The 16,932-nt window shown below is 46.4% G+C and overlaps 1 protein-coding gene and 1 long non-coding RNA gene across 2 annotated transcripts in view; both read left to right on the top strand.

Moving 5' to 3' along the window:
* The window catches only part of sema4gb (sema domain, immunoglobulin domain (Ig), transmembrane domain (TM) and short cytoplasmic domain, (semaphorin) 4Gb), a 48,591-nt gene extending 39,608 nt beyond the window's left edge, over positions 1 to 8,983 (top strand). Inside the window, exons 10-15 of the mRNA XM_035405132.1 lie at positions 2,950 to 3,094; positions 4,078 to 4,300; positions 4,838 to 4,953; positions 5,430 to 5,584; positions 6,216 to 6,277; positions 6,931 to 8,983. Of these exons, the coding sequence (XP_035261023.1) occupies positions 2,950 to 3,094; positions 4,078 to 4,300; positions 4,838 to 4,953; positions 5,430 to 5,584; positions 6,216 to 6,277; positions 6,931 to 7,934 (1,705 nt within the window). The 3' untranslated portion in view covers positions 7,935 to 8,983. The remainder of the gene's footprint in view (positions 1 to 2,949; positions 3,095 to 4,077; positions 4,301 to 4,837; positions 4,954 to 5,429; positions 5,585 to 6,215; positions 6,278 to 6,930) is intronic.
* Positions 8,984 to 8,986: 3 nt separating this feature from the next.
* LOC118220821 lies at positions 8,987 to 14,864 on the top strand. Its single transcript, XR_004764013.1, has 2 exons — positions 8,987 to 9,501; positions 11,220 to 14,864. It is a non-coding gene; the product is annotated as an uncharacterized LOC118220821 (long non-coding RNA).
* Positions 14,865 to 16,932: the final 2,068 nt, after the last annotated feature.

Consider the following 16,932-nt stretch of genomic DNA (forward strand, 5'->3'; position numbering starts at 1 on the left):
AATTGTTGTCATTGTGGACTAATTGGGCACAGTATTCATTTTTATGAAATGTAAGTGGTTTTTTAATAAAATGCACCATGGGGCATTTTGATTGGGGCTTTCCTGTAAATTGCCTGTTCATCTTTATGGTATAAGCCTCAGAATTCACTAAATTACTCAGAATCCCCATCCACCTTATAGGCTTTTCTTAGTAGAATTGTGAAGTGTTACAAACACTTTGGATTTTGTTCTGTACACTGGCACGCATCTGTTTTTAAGTGTTTGAAACATTTAAATAATGCATAATCTCAAACTGCATTGCAAGTTAGAATCCGATGGTTCAAGGATACCAGAAAGTATACCTGCATGGATAAATGGCTTCAAATGTGAGTTTTATTTTACCACATTGTCAAGTGGACAGACTGGTCGTCCTGCTTGTTTTGCCATTTACTGTGCTTCAGTGGAGACGCTGTTTCAATTTGCTAAATATGGAATATAATTATATACACAATAGCTGCCTACACAATACAGTTTACTGCCAACTTAAAGTACGCATACAATGACATAGCAACAGCCCGTCAGTCAACAATGAATGTAGGTTATGCCAATCCCTGTGGTGAACGCAGAGCCAGCAAGAGCCAGCCTTCCACGGTCCATCGTGGGGCTTTCATTTGCCACCGCACTTCCACAACCCTTTAGTCCTGCTCCACTGCTGCACTGCCAAACCGATTCATCTCTGGATCTATTGGATCACCCCCACAGTCTTACCCAGTCCTAGAGTTTTCCCCTGCTGGATCTAGTGGATCACCCCCACAGTCTTATCCAGTTCTACAATCTTCCCTTGATGGATATAGTGGATCACCCCCACAGTCTTATCCAGTCCTACAGTCTTCCCTGGCTGGATCAAGTGGATCACCCCTGCAGTCTTACCCAGTCCTACAATCTTCCCTTGATGGATATAGTGGATCACCCCCACAGTCTTATCCAGTACTACAGACTTCCCTGGCTGGATCTAGTGGATCACTCCTGCAGTCTTGCTCAGTCCTACAATCTTCCCTTGATGGATGTAGTGGATAACCCCTGCAGTCTTATCCATAACCAATCACTCACTGAGAGAGACTGGTTTGAGCAGCACACTTATTTGAATCCCTTAAAGGATCTGTTTGAATTATGTTGAGGCACTTAGTGATCCTTGACTGGATCCACAATGGCTCTCTGTACTCACATTCGGCTCACATCGACCAAGACAAGACAGCAAGCAGTGGCAATGTGGGAGAGCTCAGTCTGCTTGCATTTCAGCAAAACTTTTATTAAAGGGCTGACGAGGTCCTTTTTCTCCCCCGCCTACTGGTGCTGTGTCATGTTTTATTCATCATAGCCCCCCCCCCCCCCCCTCCCCAGAGACTGCAGCCCCGTGGACAAGGAGGCGTAGTCATGCACACAGGAGTTCTGTCTCATTAGTGTTATCTGATGTAAAAAAAAAACAATTAATCGAATGCCAGGGTATTAATGGCATATGGTTTGATCTTTTTTAATCTTTTTTGCTCTGGGACTAAAACAGCAAGAAACTGCTACCCACCTGTGCTAATTCCGTTGCCAAAAAGGCAGTTTATGCGCGGTGTCATTTTTTAATTGACATTTTGACATTCTAATTCCTGCTGAGGAACAAAGACCTGTCCTCTATTAAGCGTGGACACCATGGATCAGGTGACACACACAGTAAAGGATGTGTGTTTCAGTAAGCAGGAAGTGCTGGCTTGCGGTTATTTGATAGTGGCGTGCAGTTTGGGCAGTTTGGGAGTTGAATGAGGGGTGTGGTGCGGAATCTGATTGGTGGAGACAGAGAAATGTCCTGCAGGATAGGTGAGGTCATGTCAGGTGTTCCACCTGGACAGACTGCCGTGCCACAGAGGCACATGGCAATGTCAGAGGAAGGTAGAGCTGCTGGCACTGTGTGTGTGGGTGTGTGCATGTGTACGTGTGTGTGCGTGTGTGCACTTACGCTGAAAAACAAACATACGCCACTCAGCCCGCTCCTCCCTCTGGCAGCCTAAAGGTCAGGTAAGCGTGAGTCAGCAGGAAGGAGCTGCCATAATTCTCCCCACTTCTTCTCTTTCTCTCCCCTCCCCCTTCTCTCTCTTCCTGTTACCTAGAACACTCTTCATCTCATTATTTCTTTTTTCTCTTTTTAGCTTACTGCTGTTGCACTCTCAGTCTCTTTTGCTCTCCCACCCAGTTCTCCTATTTCTCTATCTCTGCCCTTTCCCTCCCTTCTCCCTGTCAATCACAGATGCAGTTAGGTCACAGAATTGTGCTCCGCCTCCATGTGCTGTTATGTAATGTCATTGGTAATGCTGTGCCTCGGCCCAGGCCGTTTCGGAGGGGGTGGGTGGGGGGGGGGGTTGGGACCCTGACAACACGGTGCCACTCACATCAGCTTGTTCCAACAGCCCATCTCATCTGGAATCAATTAGGTGATTTACAATCGCAGGGGAGGAAACAACTCATCTCCAGTTTCCCTCTACCTATAGGGAGTGTAATGAAACTGAGGGATTTGGCTACACATGGCTTCTCTGAGAGGGTGGGAGGGGAGAGATCCAGGAAGTTAAAACAGTTAAAACAGGTTGTTTGCAAAGGAAGGCAGAGGCATTCTTATTATGGTCAACATATGCAAATTAAATCATTTCCTGCTAATAGGACGTAACACTTGTTTACATTCTGAAAATAAAAAGACAGAAACAACACTAGGACTAGATATTAAACCATCTCTCCTTTTTTATTGTTCGCAGGAAGTGATTCAGTGTATATACCTTGTGTAATGTTCGGTAAAGTCTTTGTACTAGTGTTGTTTGTAATGCAGGCTGGGAGGCAAGTTTCACTTGGCAGAGAGGGCTATTTTTCTGTTGACTCTTTGTAGAACTATTAACCTCAATCTCTGCTGTGTTGGTGTGCTTTTTTTTTTTTTTAAAGGAAAAATGTCAAAGCATCTGCTGTGTGCCAGTACTCCATTGCGGATGTGCAGAAGGCTTTCGAGGGCTCCTATGTGGAGAGCCAGGACTCCTCTCAGAAATGGGCAGAATACAGAGGGAAGGTTCCGGAACCCAGACCAGGCTCGGTGAGGACACGTGATGTCATGCAGTCTTGGCGCTGTGCCCTCTGTCCTGCTTACTGATGTGACCTGAAGGCCATTCCCTCAGCATACCATTAAAAAAAATGTTGTTTCTAAAACTGTGGGTCAGGACCCACTGGTGGGGCTGAGGGAGGGGTTGTCTTGAGTTCAGTTGTCATGTGAAAAAACTAATTTACAGTCTATTACAGCTTTGCAGAAGGCATTCGCCCCAGTCAAATTATACACTGCACTAGGTACTTTGTCATGTACTTGCAGCCATTTTGATGTTTTATATTTGAAACCTTTTTCAATGGGTGTGTAACAGAAAGCATATGTGCACATTAAGTTGGTCGAGGTTTCGGAAATGTAGGGAACCATTGGCATACCTTATTGTGTAAGAGACAGAAGGAGTGTCTGCACTTAAGGGAGGAAGCAGCCGAGGCCCTTAATGAGTAACCAGGACACTTGGCGTCTGTACGAAAGGATATGCTAACAAACAAGTTCAACCGGCCAGAAGACGGACCAGGAGTGGAAAAGCAGCCTAACAGGAACACGTACCCAAACAAAATCAAGATCACTAAAACCCATAATCAGAGTTGAGATTAAACTAGAAATAATAAACATAACATTCTTAAATTGGCTGTAAACATAGCATCACTGTCATTTGTGACAATGAATCTTGATCACTGATTTTTTTGAGTTTTTGAAAGCTTATATTATGAAATATTATATTTTTATAATAATAATAATAACAATAACAATAATTATAATTCAACTCTGTTTTGGAATACCCAATTATCATGGTAGACCTGTCCTAGAGTTACTGTACCACTTGTCTCTTTCACTCGCATCCAGTGCAGAGGCAACCAACCTATCACGAGCTGATTACCACCTGACCTCTAGTTCCATACCCATCAGCACCCCCCATTTCCAATCCTCCCTTCGTCCAGCGCTGCTGCTCCTGTACTGAGACCCTCTCCCCTCCACAGTGCATCACCAACCGGTTCCGAGCCAAAGGCTTCAACTCGTCCTTCGACCTGCCCGACGACGTGCTGAACTTCGTGAGGAGGCACCCGCTGATGTTTCAGCAGGTCCGACCCCGGGAGAACCGCCCCCTGCTGTTCAAGAGGAGCGTGGACTACACCAAGATCGCCGTTCACCGGGTGGCCGCCCTGGACGGCCGGCCGTACGACGTCCTTTTCGTCGGCACAGGTGCGCGCGGTTTCGCTTCTCCTCGAGCAGGACGCCGGCGGTTTGGTGATTAACCAGTTCTGCAAACACTGCTGACGCGGAAGTCCTGTGGCGGCAGGTGGCTTTTGTTGCTCTGTCTCTGTCTCCATGGTGACATTCATGATTGGATGATTGATGGATGGGAAAATAAATGCGAAGCATTTTTGTTCAACATTTACATCAATATGAGATTGATTGAAATGTTAATCTGTGGAAACTGGGCGAAGGCAATCATTTTCCAGTGGGAGTGAAGGCAATCATTTTCCGTTTATTCTAGTTTTTAAAATAAGAGGCCATTTTTTTGCATTCGTGTAATTTCTGAGCAGAGCAACAGCCACACAGACTCAGTGGTCATGCTTGATTTATGTTTTTGTTATTCTTCTTCCACAAGAACGGAGGTCCTTCATGGGACTGGTAGTTTTCTCTGAGCTAATGTTGTAAATCTTGCAAAATAGCCAAAACATATGCTGTGGAATATTCTGGAAGACATTTTGTCAATGCTGTGGGTTGTCTCTGCAGATGAAGGCTGGCTTCACAGAGCTGTGCAAATCGGGGGTCAGGTGCACGTCATAGAGGAGCTGCAGCTGTTTGAGGATCCGCAGCCAATCGACACCATGGTCATTTCCCGGGAACAGGTACACGCGCAACACAGTCTGTACCACTACCCACGTATACCCTCTACATTCTGCATGTACAGCCACTTATACTGTAAATAAGACCACTGTCTGTAGACCCATTCACATACCGTATGGCTTCAGGGCACTGTCTGTCAGCCCACTCATGCACTCTTCTGGGTGCTGAACATACACCCACTCACATATACCTTCTAGGTGCTGCATGTAGCTCCATGTATATACTTATCAGAGTTCACATAAGTGTAATTCCAATAGATCCATCTGATTTTCAGTTACATGAATACATTTCTGCACTACTCCTGCAACCCTCACCCATCCTGATCTCCTCTCCCTCCATCTTCATCCCCATCTTTATCTCCCCACCTTAACCATGTCCAACCTCTCCCACCCACACCTCAACCCTTGTCCCCAACACTCCCCTGTCTCCACCCACCTTCATCCAAACTCTCTACCTACCTCAATCTCCTCCTCAACAGAGGAGCATCTACGTGGGCTCCGCCTCTGGAGTTCTCCAGCTGCCCCTGTCCACCTGTCACCGGTACGCCTCCTGTTTCGACTGCGTCTTTGCGCGGGACCCCTTCTGCGGCTGGGACGGCTCAGGGTGTGTGGAGATCGCGTCTGTGACGGACAGGTAAGGAGAGAGGGTTCGGGGTGATGCTCACGCCTGATGTCTAGCTGCCTTATCTGGTCTTTTACAGTGAATGGATTACTGCCTTAATCTTATCACCACTTGAGTTTGAGTCAGCGCAGTGGCTTCTGTTGTATACTGCGGGAATCTGCTTCACCATAAAAACAATTATATTGACCTTGTGTGCCTTTGTGTCCTCCTTAGACTCAGCACTTCATATTTGTCCCCTGTAGGGGACATGAGTCTCTGGAGTTAATCTCAGGAACCATGTACCCTACTATGGTGGCGCCTACACTACAATGGACATCCATTAAAAATAACATTTCTGAAAATATTTTCACTGAAGCATGTTTTTGTCATCCCAGATGCTTCTATTATGTCAAAAAATGGATACCCTTTTCTGCTGAGTCTCAGGATATACATGTATATAATACTTTTATGTGCAAATAGGAATCTTACTAAATTTTTGCTATACAGTCTGCTGTTCTTCATATATGTGTATGCAGTGTACTACCATAATGCCGTGGTATATAATCTTTGGTTAAGTGAATGTGTGAGCATACGTGTGTGTTTTGTGTGTATATTGAAGAGGGGCAGATTTGGATACAGATATTATGTGCTTCTTCTCCCACAGATCCAGTCTTACCCAGGACATTGTTAATGGAAACAGAGGGTGCGAGTCTGACACAGGAGAAGGTACGGAGCGCCTGCTGTTTCTCTTCCTCTTGACACTACAGTGCCAGGAGCATTTCCCATAAATCCACTGTCATTACCATAGAACCTCTGAATACCTATTCATGCACAAACTACCTTAAAAAGGTATTAGCCAGCCAGCTTAAAATAATCACAGCCCCTTTCTCATATGAGGTCTTGAAACTTGAAACTTTTTTGCGTTGTTTTGTATCTGAATTGCAGGTAATAGCTTTATGCTTATGCAGGCATTTATGTCAGTTGTGAATAATACACTTTTATGACTCATATATAATAAAAAGGAAAGAGGTATACTTAATAAAAAAGGATTTCAATCGTTTGTGAGTGAGGGAGATTCAGTTTATAATGTGACATGTCACTCTTTCAGTGTATAGTGTATGGGGTGTTTGCTGTGTAATTTGTGGGGGGAGCTGTGGGCAGTTGGGAGGGTGTAGCTCGGTGTTAGGGAGACGACTGAGGTAAGTTGTGTAGGGTGTAGTTGGTGTTAGTTAGGTAGGGGGCTGAAGTAGGTTGTGGAGGGTGTAGCTGGTGTTAGTTTGGAGGGGGCTGAGGTAGGTTGCAGAGGGTGTTGGATGTTGTTTAAAGATGTATTGACAGGCCCCTCCCCCTCCCCCTCCCCCTCCCCCTCCCGTCCTCAGATGCAGTAGTCCACCGCACGCGCTCAGTGATGGAGGGGGATGATGTGCTCCTGCAATGTGAACTCCAGTCCAACCTGGCCTCCCCACAGTGGACACTGGACGGCAGAGAGCTGCAGGGTTATGGGCTCAACTCGGGGTATCGCGTCGGCAACGATGGCCTGCTCATTATTGGGGCCCGCGTCGAGCAGAGTGGCCACTACCGCTGCTTCGCCGTGGAGAACCAGGTCCAGGTGCTAGCGGCCAGCTACACCATCACAGTCCGGCCCGACTCGCCTCCCCCGACCCCGCCTTCGGGCGCTAAACGTACCACCACTACTATGAAGATGAACCCCCCTTCCTCACCCACGCCCCTTCCCCCCACCAGCAACCCTACCGAACAGCCCCTTCCCTCTCCACCCTCTCCCCCTGCCCCCTTGCCTGCTGGCCCGGAGTTCCAGACCTACAGGAACATGGAGGTCATGTACATCTCCCTAGTGGTGATTCTGGGCGGGCTCTGTGTGGTGCTGTCGGTGGTCCTGCTCTACGTGGCCTTCTGCGTGCAGGGACGGAGGCGAGGCAGGAAGTACTCCGTGCAGGGCCTCCGGCTCGACAGGAAGAGGAGCTCCCACATGGAGCTCAAGACCGTCTCCAGCCACTGCAACGGAAAGAGGGAGGGTCCGGGCGCCAGGGGCAGCGGCGACGGTGGGGACGGCCCCGACGGGCTCCTGCAGATAGTGCCGGGCGAGGGCCAGGCGTCGCCCAACAAGGACTCCTCCCCACCCACGCCAGCGCCCCCGCTCCCACAGCCCCCTCCCCTGCCCACCTCCGAGTACGTCAACGGGCTTTCGGCCACCCTGCCCAGCGTCCTGCGCAAGATGAACGGGAACAGCTACGTGCTCCTGCGGCAGGCCGACGCGGAGACCACCTCACCGCTCTACCACTCGTTCACAGAGGAGCTCAACAAGATCCTGGAGAAGCGGAAGCACAACCAGCTGGTGACCAAGCCGGACGAGAGCTCTGTGTAGCTCCCCCCTGTGGTGGGAAGGTCTCACTGCGCGCCCAAGTGCCTGAGGGCCTGTTTATCCGTCTTTACACCCCAGAGCTTCTGCGGTTTTCCCAACATCAAACTCAACAGGTGCAGCAGCAACCCCACGTCACATTTTCAGTTTTACAGAAAGTGTGAGTTCAGTTTCCCTGGGGAAGAAATGTATTACCTGGTCAGGAAGTTCTGACTCAAGACTCTTTGAGAGAGAATTTTTTGTTGTTGTTCAAGATCTGTGGCTATCACCTACCTTTGGCACATACCTTCTCACCATGTAATGGTGAAATGGAGGTACTAAAGGTTCTTTGAGGGAGACACTCAACAAGTGTAATCACCATTTTCTAGGTCTGGATATTTCCCACAAAAAAGACATCTACCTCAGGAAACTAGTATGCACTGTTGACCCTCTGTGGATAATTTGGTAAAGAGGCAGGGTCTGACTAGAATTGCTGGATCAGTAGACAATGTTGATGAGGACGAGAGAATTGTTGAAGATATACACAGGGGCAGTGAGCTGGCAATGACCTATGTTACAAACTACAACCCACCCCTTCCATTTGTGGAGGGAAGGGGGGAGGGCTGAGACAGGACAGTGTCTTGCTACATATGTACACTGATGGCCGGAGTGACACCTTTGGGAAGAAGGATGATCTTCTCATGATGGAATAATACAACCAATACAACCCATGCCCCAGCTTGATTTTGCTTGCTTTTGTTCTCATTGTAAAATATGTAAATATTGACAGTGATGAAAAAGAAAAATCAGCAGCAGTCAGCCAGCCAGTGAATTACGCTGCCGCTTTGCTAATGTGAATGCTTGTGTAGAAGCCGAAAAGGAAGATTGGACATGTAAATCTTTTAAATCGTATTTTATATGAAGCAAATGTGATGCCAGTTGGCATGGATGCCAGTATTAATTGTTGGGATGCACTTTTTTTTGTTTCAACATGTCTTCCTGGGAGGCTGACCTCTGCCTCTCTTTGGACTAGTGAGAAGGCGGGGGAGGGGCAGGGTGTGTGTGTGTGTGTTGGGGGGGGGGGGGGGGGGTGAGGAAGTAGCCCTGGAGAAAAGGCACGTCTGGACCTGGTTGCCACAGAGACATGGGCATCATGGGAGTGCTGGGAAATATCACCGGCTCGGAGGCACGTGGGGGAGGGAAGGAGAGGGGAGAAGGGAGGGGGGAGGCGGGTGGTTACATAACAGTCCCAGAAGATCACTGAGTCCTGTTTATTGTGGCTGAGGCACGAGACCACACTCTGTTTCCTACGCAGAGTCCTTTCCACATGACCACAGGAAATTAGGCTCAGGCTCGGAAGCGTCAATGATCCTGCAAGCACTTCAGTCATTACACGCCAATCCCTTCCTCCCCTACCATCCTGGACTGACAATATGGATCACTATACTGTTTGAGCTTCATGGCGACCAGTATTAGTAAACCCCTTATCCCTGTCACTAACCGGACCGCTTTCACAGCCCCCCGCGTGAACTGCACCAGAACATAGGGGGCGCCAGATAGCGGGGCCCAATTTCAAACGCAAGGGGTACCAGAGGTAAGCAACAGTTGAACTGCATGCGTGCTTGTGCGAAATGTTGTGTTGTCCATCACCTGTTCAAACCAACACTGTTAACGATGTAAACATTTTTCTAAAAGATTTTGTTACATTGTATCATTCAATAAAAAGTGATCATTTAAATATGTCATTTTGATATGGTATATCACTCTATGACACAAACCGTATAAGATTTGCAATGCAAAGGTCCTGACACATGGAAGTGTGCCCTCGCCGCATGCGCGAAGTTGTTCCAGCGTTTCTGCAACGTTGCAGCAGCGTTGACGCTGCGGGCGGTTCGCTGATGAATTACGCGGAAGCTTCCGCGTGCTCCGTGAAGGCGGCGTAAAGAGCCTGTCAGTCAGAGCCTCACGAGACGGCGCCCTGCGGTAACGGTGGAGCGATTTGTTACGGCGTCCCGCCCGGCGCCGCTGGGTGCCCGGCGAGCGTGTTTGTCACGGTGCGTCTCGGCTGGCGGTAATGTTTCCCGCCTCTCGATTCTCTCCTTTTTCTGTGACGGGGAGAAAAGCGGCAGCCCGGATCGACTCGGTCGGGGGCCGCGGCTCAGTTGAGGGAGATGCCGCGTGTAACTGACAGGGCCGCTGCAAGCAGGAGCTCCTCTCTCTCTCTCTCTCTCTTTCTCTCTCTCCTCTTTTCCTTCACTTTCATGCTCTTTCCTTTCCTCCTCCCCTCTCCTCCCTGCTCTATTGCACATCTGTCAGGATCCAGCTTCCTCTCCCTCCCCTCTCCTTCCATCTCCTCCTCTCCCCATATTCTCCTTCCCTCCCCTCTCCTCCACTACCTCCCCTGTCCTTCCATCACTTCCTCTCCCCTTGTTCTCCTTCCCCTTACCTCTCCTTTCATCTCCTCCTCTACCTCCCCTGTCCTTCCATCTCCTCCTCTGCCCTCTTTGTGCTCCCCTCTCCTCCTCCCCTCCCCACTCTACTGTACCACAAGTCTGTTGGCTTTCAGCTCCCTCTGCCACCCTTGTCCCCCTCCCCCCCCCCCCCCCCTTGGGAAATGGTGTGACCGTGACAGCCCCTCTAATCAATTAGACCTAGCCTTCAGAGGGTCCCTGACCTTCCCTGTGATCCGTAGATAAGCACCCCAGCCCGCGCTCGCTGACGTGGGTAAACAGCGGTAGCGGTACACCGCGTATGCACGTACGCACGTCCGCAGGCCGCACGACTGACTCCGGCGTGCCGCAACAGGTCCGGCCGCGCTGGCACACGGCGTTCTCTCCTCACTCCTGTGCACCTGAATGAGAAATAATGGAAAATAATGGTGCTCTCCAAAGCTGCCAGAATGCTTCAGGAGCAGCGAATGAGCTGGGATGCAGCATAGCCTAGCTTTGATGAATGCTAGCTTCGTTTCCCATTTTTAAAAAATACTGAGGTAGAAAACAAGCATTTATGGACACTTACGGCCGTGAATGTACACTTTAGTACATGTGTTTCTCATGCACTGAGAATAGTTTTATAAAACATGCAGGCAAACTACTCTTTTCTTTGTTTTTCATATGTGGAATTATTGGAGAAGAAACTAACAAATAGTTTTATTCTCAAGTGTAAACATCTAAACAACGTAGACAAGAGTGTAAAATATTTTTAACAAGGTGACAGGAGATGCCTGGTTCTGTATATTTTTTTGGTTATTTATTCCTGATTGGTCCACAGAATGGTTGTTATGAATAATGTGTGTTTTTTCTCTTTCTTTAGATATGAAGGAATTTACACACTGGCTGGGCCTGGAGTGGGCTATTTTACCTCCTAGGATTAAACCTGTCACAGGCCGTTTCCCATGGAAAAGGAGGAGGTGTGGACAGTTGGAATTGTGGTGGACAGTTTTAAGGAAGCTTCAACAAGATCAAACAAATCTCTCTGTGCTGTCTCCCTGCATCTCACCCCACCTGTGAACCACAGGACAATGAGGCTCTGTTGAGCTCGAAAGGGAACTGGTGTCCATCTCACAGGAAATCCCTGAGGTTGTGTGACATACTTACTTCCTGGGTGGTTGGCGGTTTTCACACAATTAACGCACACACATATGCACTCTGGCAGAACCATGCAGAAACACACACACACACAGACAGACAGACAGACAGACACACAGACAGACAGATGGACAGACAGACAGACACACACAAAGAAAAATAAAATATTAGAAAGCTGTCGTTTTGTATCAGTCTTGCTTTGCAATAATTTGAATCCCACAATACCTATTTGAAGATAGTGATTGCCAATGTCCCCAGTGGACCGCTGGCTTAAATCTTACAGATATTGCACTAAGCGTTTACTGTGGATGGTTCAATGGAACACAGTATGAGCATTTCTCATTTACGTTGCACTGTTTTGTAGATTAGGATTATAGGTGTTGCTTTGTGTTTCACATTATTCAAAGCAGACCGTTGTGGGTGGCCTGTCTTGTTTTTGTAAACCACGCTGTACTTCATGAGCTGAGTCACGATGTTTGTCCGACAGTGTTTGTACCAAGCGAACACACGACCAGGTATCAAAACACTGAAAAGGGAAAAGATGTTGATTTCGTTAGAGAACATCCAGAAACAAATAGCACTGTTTATTAATTGTGGACTAGGGTGTTTATGTGAGGAAAATCAAAAGCAAAGAAAAACTAAAAGGAAAGTGTTGAGTGTTGGACACCACCCATGGTGCCCTATGTGCCTGAGACTTCCTAATGTGCCAATTTGATATAATGGTTAATAATAGTTACATCTTCGCTTGTTTTTATTATTTTTTTTACCAGAAAAGAACACAAGGGACCCTTTGCTCATGATCATGTGGTGGTTGCATTTGTATTTGTGATACAGGATATGCACCAGCTGTTTGAGGTTTACGGTTTATATTTTGTGGATAGTTTTTGTTCAGTTTGTACAATATCCATGTTGTACGTTTTCATGTTATTTTTCTTTTTTTTCTTTGTTTTGGGTGGGAGGTGGTGTTGTTGGGTTGGATAAAACTGAAACCAACTCTTTTTAAAGAATATGAATTTCACGGCACAGAAGGTGCCCTCTCAATGTGTACATTTCTTTAAAAGAAGCCATTCCATCGACCTGACACGGTGATGTGTAGGGCAATGCTTTCCATTGTAGCCTACACCACGATTCCTTTCTATAGGTCTGCTTAATTTATGATGCTTTTGGTATTTTTAAGTAAAAATTACATAATTATTAATCTACTCAAAATATTCATTTTTTAAAAAGGAGTATGTGCTAACTTGCTGTACTGATTACGAACTGATTAAGAAAAGGAAATTAAAATGATGGTTTGGTCTGCAGTACTGTACATGCACAGAATTGCATTAACTGAAGTAGCAATGTGATTTACATATTTCCAATCTAAATTAAAGATATATTTCCTGTATTTTCACATAAATTACCATATTTTCTCAGATGGGGCTGGCTCTTATTCTCTGTTCCATAAGGACCTACTTAACAGAATGTCCTGCACAGGCTTCTACAGGCAAGCCAGATACACATTCTATATATAGTCCCAGTCAGGGGGTGCAGCAGGGATGGGGGGTGGGGGGGGGGAGGCACATGTGCCATTAGCCCAGTATTACTCAAGAGACAGAGCAGTTATTGGTGGGGAGGAGGATTTGCAAATTATGTGACCCCCCCAGATTTTCTAACACCCCTAGCCCCCACTGCCCCCCTCCCTTCCTCCCAAGAGTAAATTTTCTGAAAACAACCACTCTCAAATTCTATATTGCATGGAGCTTATTGGATGTTGATTGATTCCTGGGTAGGTTACGAGACACTATTTATTCAGCGAGGAATTCAAATTCCATTCCAGCATTGCTTTTTCTTCACTCCTCTGGCATCTGCAGAAGAGGTAACCTTGATGACATTAAATCCCAGAGATTCCGTCTGTTGGATCCAGCTCCCCCAAACATACTGTAGCTGGGGAGGGAGTAGGCAGTGGTGTCCTAGTTAGTTTCTTTTAAAAAGTTTCTGAAGCCTGTTTTAAAGTTTGCGTACTGCTCCCATTGCATATTTGGCCTGTTCTATGGGATGCTGTTGTAAGGTTTGAACTCATATCAGTGTAAATATTACAGCAGTACCACTGTACAAACTGAAATACTTGTTCTTATGTAAGTGTATGTATTTTCAAGACCAGTGGAAAGAGAGTGTTCTACTTGTATTTTTTTTAACCGTGAAAAACCTTTCAGCTCATGCACTGGCTTTCAATACTGTAGGTCCTATGTATTTTGATTAGTGGTTGTATCATAGATCGCCATTCCAAACTATAGTAATAATAACAGCAGGAAATGTATTGTGTTCTGTGCCAGTTTTACTAATTTATTTCATAGCCTAATAGCGTATATATTTTAATATCCATTCATTAAAAGCCACATTATTCACACAGTTACACTGGATAAGACTGTGAGGAGAGTGTTCTGCAGATGCTTTCTGGCTCTCACGTTCGGATCCTGTCCTGGCCATTGCAGATAAGAACACTGGGAAATGGAGTGTTTTGTTTCCTGTTGCTGCGTGGCTCTGCACTGTTGACGGTGTCCCCTTCCAGCTTGCCTTCATCACAAAGCACTCAGCATGGTAATGACAGCTTACCGGCAGTGTGGGCGTCAAAGCGTTACCCTACCTTTGAGGGGCGGAGCTTGGAGCAGTGCCTGGGAGAGGAGTGGCCAGGTTCAGTAGACGGGTCAGGTGGAGGGACAAAAGGAATACTTGCCACACGACTTGAGAACTGGCAGGTGTGAACTCACTGAGCCGAAGTATTTCCTGTTCCATTGACTCCTTATAAAACTCCTTTTCAGGGGGACTGGCTTCCATCTGGCAAAGCCTCTTGGATACTTTTTGCAGGCCCTAAAAAAAGGCTCTAATCCACTTTATTTCTCTTAACATCAAACCCGTTTTTATTTTCAGTCTTTATGGATTCCTCCTTCCCCAGTTTCCCGTTACACATTTGCATGCCATATTAGGAAAAAAACTGTGAATAGGTCAAATCAAATAAAACAAACAAACAAAAAAAACATTAGACTGGGGACCTCAACTTTGTAAGGATGACATTTTGGCAGCATTATTTTTCCATGGCTGCAGGTTTTTGGTAAGATGTTTGGAGCACGTATAAAAATTAAGTTTTGTAAATGCCTTCAACAGTGTTGTTCTGCAAGAACTGATCAAACTTCTATTTTCATAATTAAGACGGTTCCTTTCAACGTTTTCTAAAAAAGAAAAAAAAAAAACAATTTTGTGGAATGGGGTGATGCACTTTGGAGGGAAAGACTGTCAACATGGATTTAAAAGAAATCTCTAGAGGGCTACTGTGACATTTTTTCTGATAGCTGTAACATTTTGCAAAATACACATAAACTCAAACGTGGCATCAGTGTGTGCAGTGTGTTTTTTTTGGCAAAGCTTCACTATGTTTGGCAGATGTGTCATACATTCATTAGCTCTTGAGGGAGTATGCATGATTTATTTGCTGCCCATTTCCTTTTCACACCGGTCAGTAGTCTCTAAATTTAAGGTCATGTTTTCCATCTGGTGAATCTACTGAAGTTATATTAGTGAATTATTTAATGAATGGCAAACCTTTCAAATCATTTCAAGGACAAAGCTCTTTAAAATGGAGGAGGAGGGGATAAGTCACCTTAACAAACCTTGGTGAGCCATGACAGCGTGTTTGACACGTATACTTGCAGCACGTCAACATTTGTGACAAAAATGTTTAGTGCTATTTAGTGCTGACAGCACATTGTGGTAAACTGATAAATGTCATAAAAACAAAAAATAAAACGACAGTTGACATTCTTCAAAGTTTATGGACCTTTCCATTGAGAACCCTACTTCTGCGCAAAAATAACAAGATTATGAAAATGTATTTAAATGACTTTTAAGAAAGAGCATACGGTACAGACCGACCCTTGTGATTGTGATTAACTTTAGGATCAGCTGTGATAAACTGGGCTAGATTAGATCACTGCAGGTGGAGAAATGGAATACTCATTTTCGTTGTGAGGACTTGGGAATACGGGCACGAAAGCCCAATTTGACTTGAAGACTCCAAAGTCCCAAAAGCCGATGCCCAGGGTGTGGGATTTACGCCCAGGTTTCACTGACAGAACCTGCTTATGGCCCAGCTGGGGCTTCAGCTGTCGGGACTCCGTTCCAGATTGTTCCGCCAGCCCGCGGTGCTCTGGTTTTGGCTCCGGCGCAGCGCCGCTTGCGACCGGAGCGCCGAGATCTTCCGGGCACCGCAGCCCCCTTGGTATTAGCGACTAATTAAGACGTCGTTATTATGACTTCGTTATGCGACTCGATATTCTGACGAAGGGCGAAGTCTCAGAGATCAGCCACGTCCCCTAGCTAGGAGCTTGGAGAGGGCAGCACTGGCGCACACAGCGGTTGCTTAGCAACAGAGATCCTCATTTAGATTTTTTTTTTTTCCCTCAACATGTCCAGATTTGCAGTCATTTTTTTTTTTTTTTTTTTTAAGATGACAAGCAAGACAAGCCTTCGTCAGGCACTGCCAGAGCCTGTGCTGGATTTCATTAGCCAGCACCGGTCAGCTCAGCAGGAATCAAAATGCGCTAACACAGTATACTTTCTGCCACAAGGTGATTTAGAACTTCGACACTAACTAATAACTAATGGAAGAAACGCACATTCACCCCATCCTTTAAATAACATCAGAATTCCTCTCTGGAAAGCATGCTCACCTTGGCTGGCCATTGTGAACGACAAAAACCTGTCAGACGGGCGCTCGTAAAATGATCAACAAACAACAAAGAGGATTTCAGGTCTGGTTTAAAGTGGTTTAGCCACAGCATCTTGTGTGCTTTCGCTTGTGCTCTGAAGGCTGTGTACAGAGCGAGCAGCTCGTAATGTTCTCTCCACACCCGGGCCGCTGTTGATGCAGCATCTCAGATTAGCGTTCAGAGTACTGACGTAGGGTCAGGTTTACCTTGTCCGTATCCTGGCCTTCTGCATTATGAGCTAAAACGCAAAGCTGATCCAAGATCAGCACTCCTGCTTTGAGACGCCTTATGATACAGGCCCTGGTGACTGCCAGTGTGAAGTCCAGATGGGGATAGCACCATCAAATTGCCTGGCAAGGTACAGTCTGGTAGAGAACCTGGCATCTAGAAGTATAGCGTGTGTTACCGCATTGTGAGAGTACCCGGAGGTAGGCTAAAGTGATGCCGGATAAGAGTGCTTGGCAAATGCTAATGCTCTGAGCCCTTCAGTCTTGAAGAAAATCTAATCCACAAGAAATACGACACCAAGCAGCATTAAACTGCGTGAGGCTCAGTTTCAGTAATGGATGCACACCTGAGACGAGCGTACTTCCTGTTGGTGCAAATCTAGCTTGCCGGGAAGATCGGCTTTACTGAGGTGAGAGCAGGACATAGCAATCAGCTAAAAACACTCATTCACACGCACAAGGGAGT

Source organism: Anguilla anguilla, chromosome 2, assembly GCF_013347855.1.
Source record: "Anguilla anguilla isolate fAngAng1 chromosome 2, fAngAng1.pri, whole genome shotgun sequence".
Lineage (NCBI taxonomy): Eukaryota > Metazoa > Chordata > Actinopteri > Anguilliformes > Anguillidae > Anguilla > Anguilla anguilla.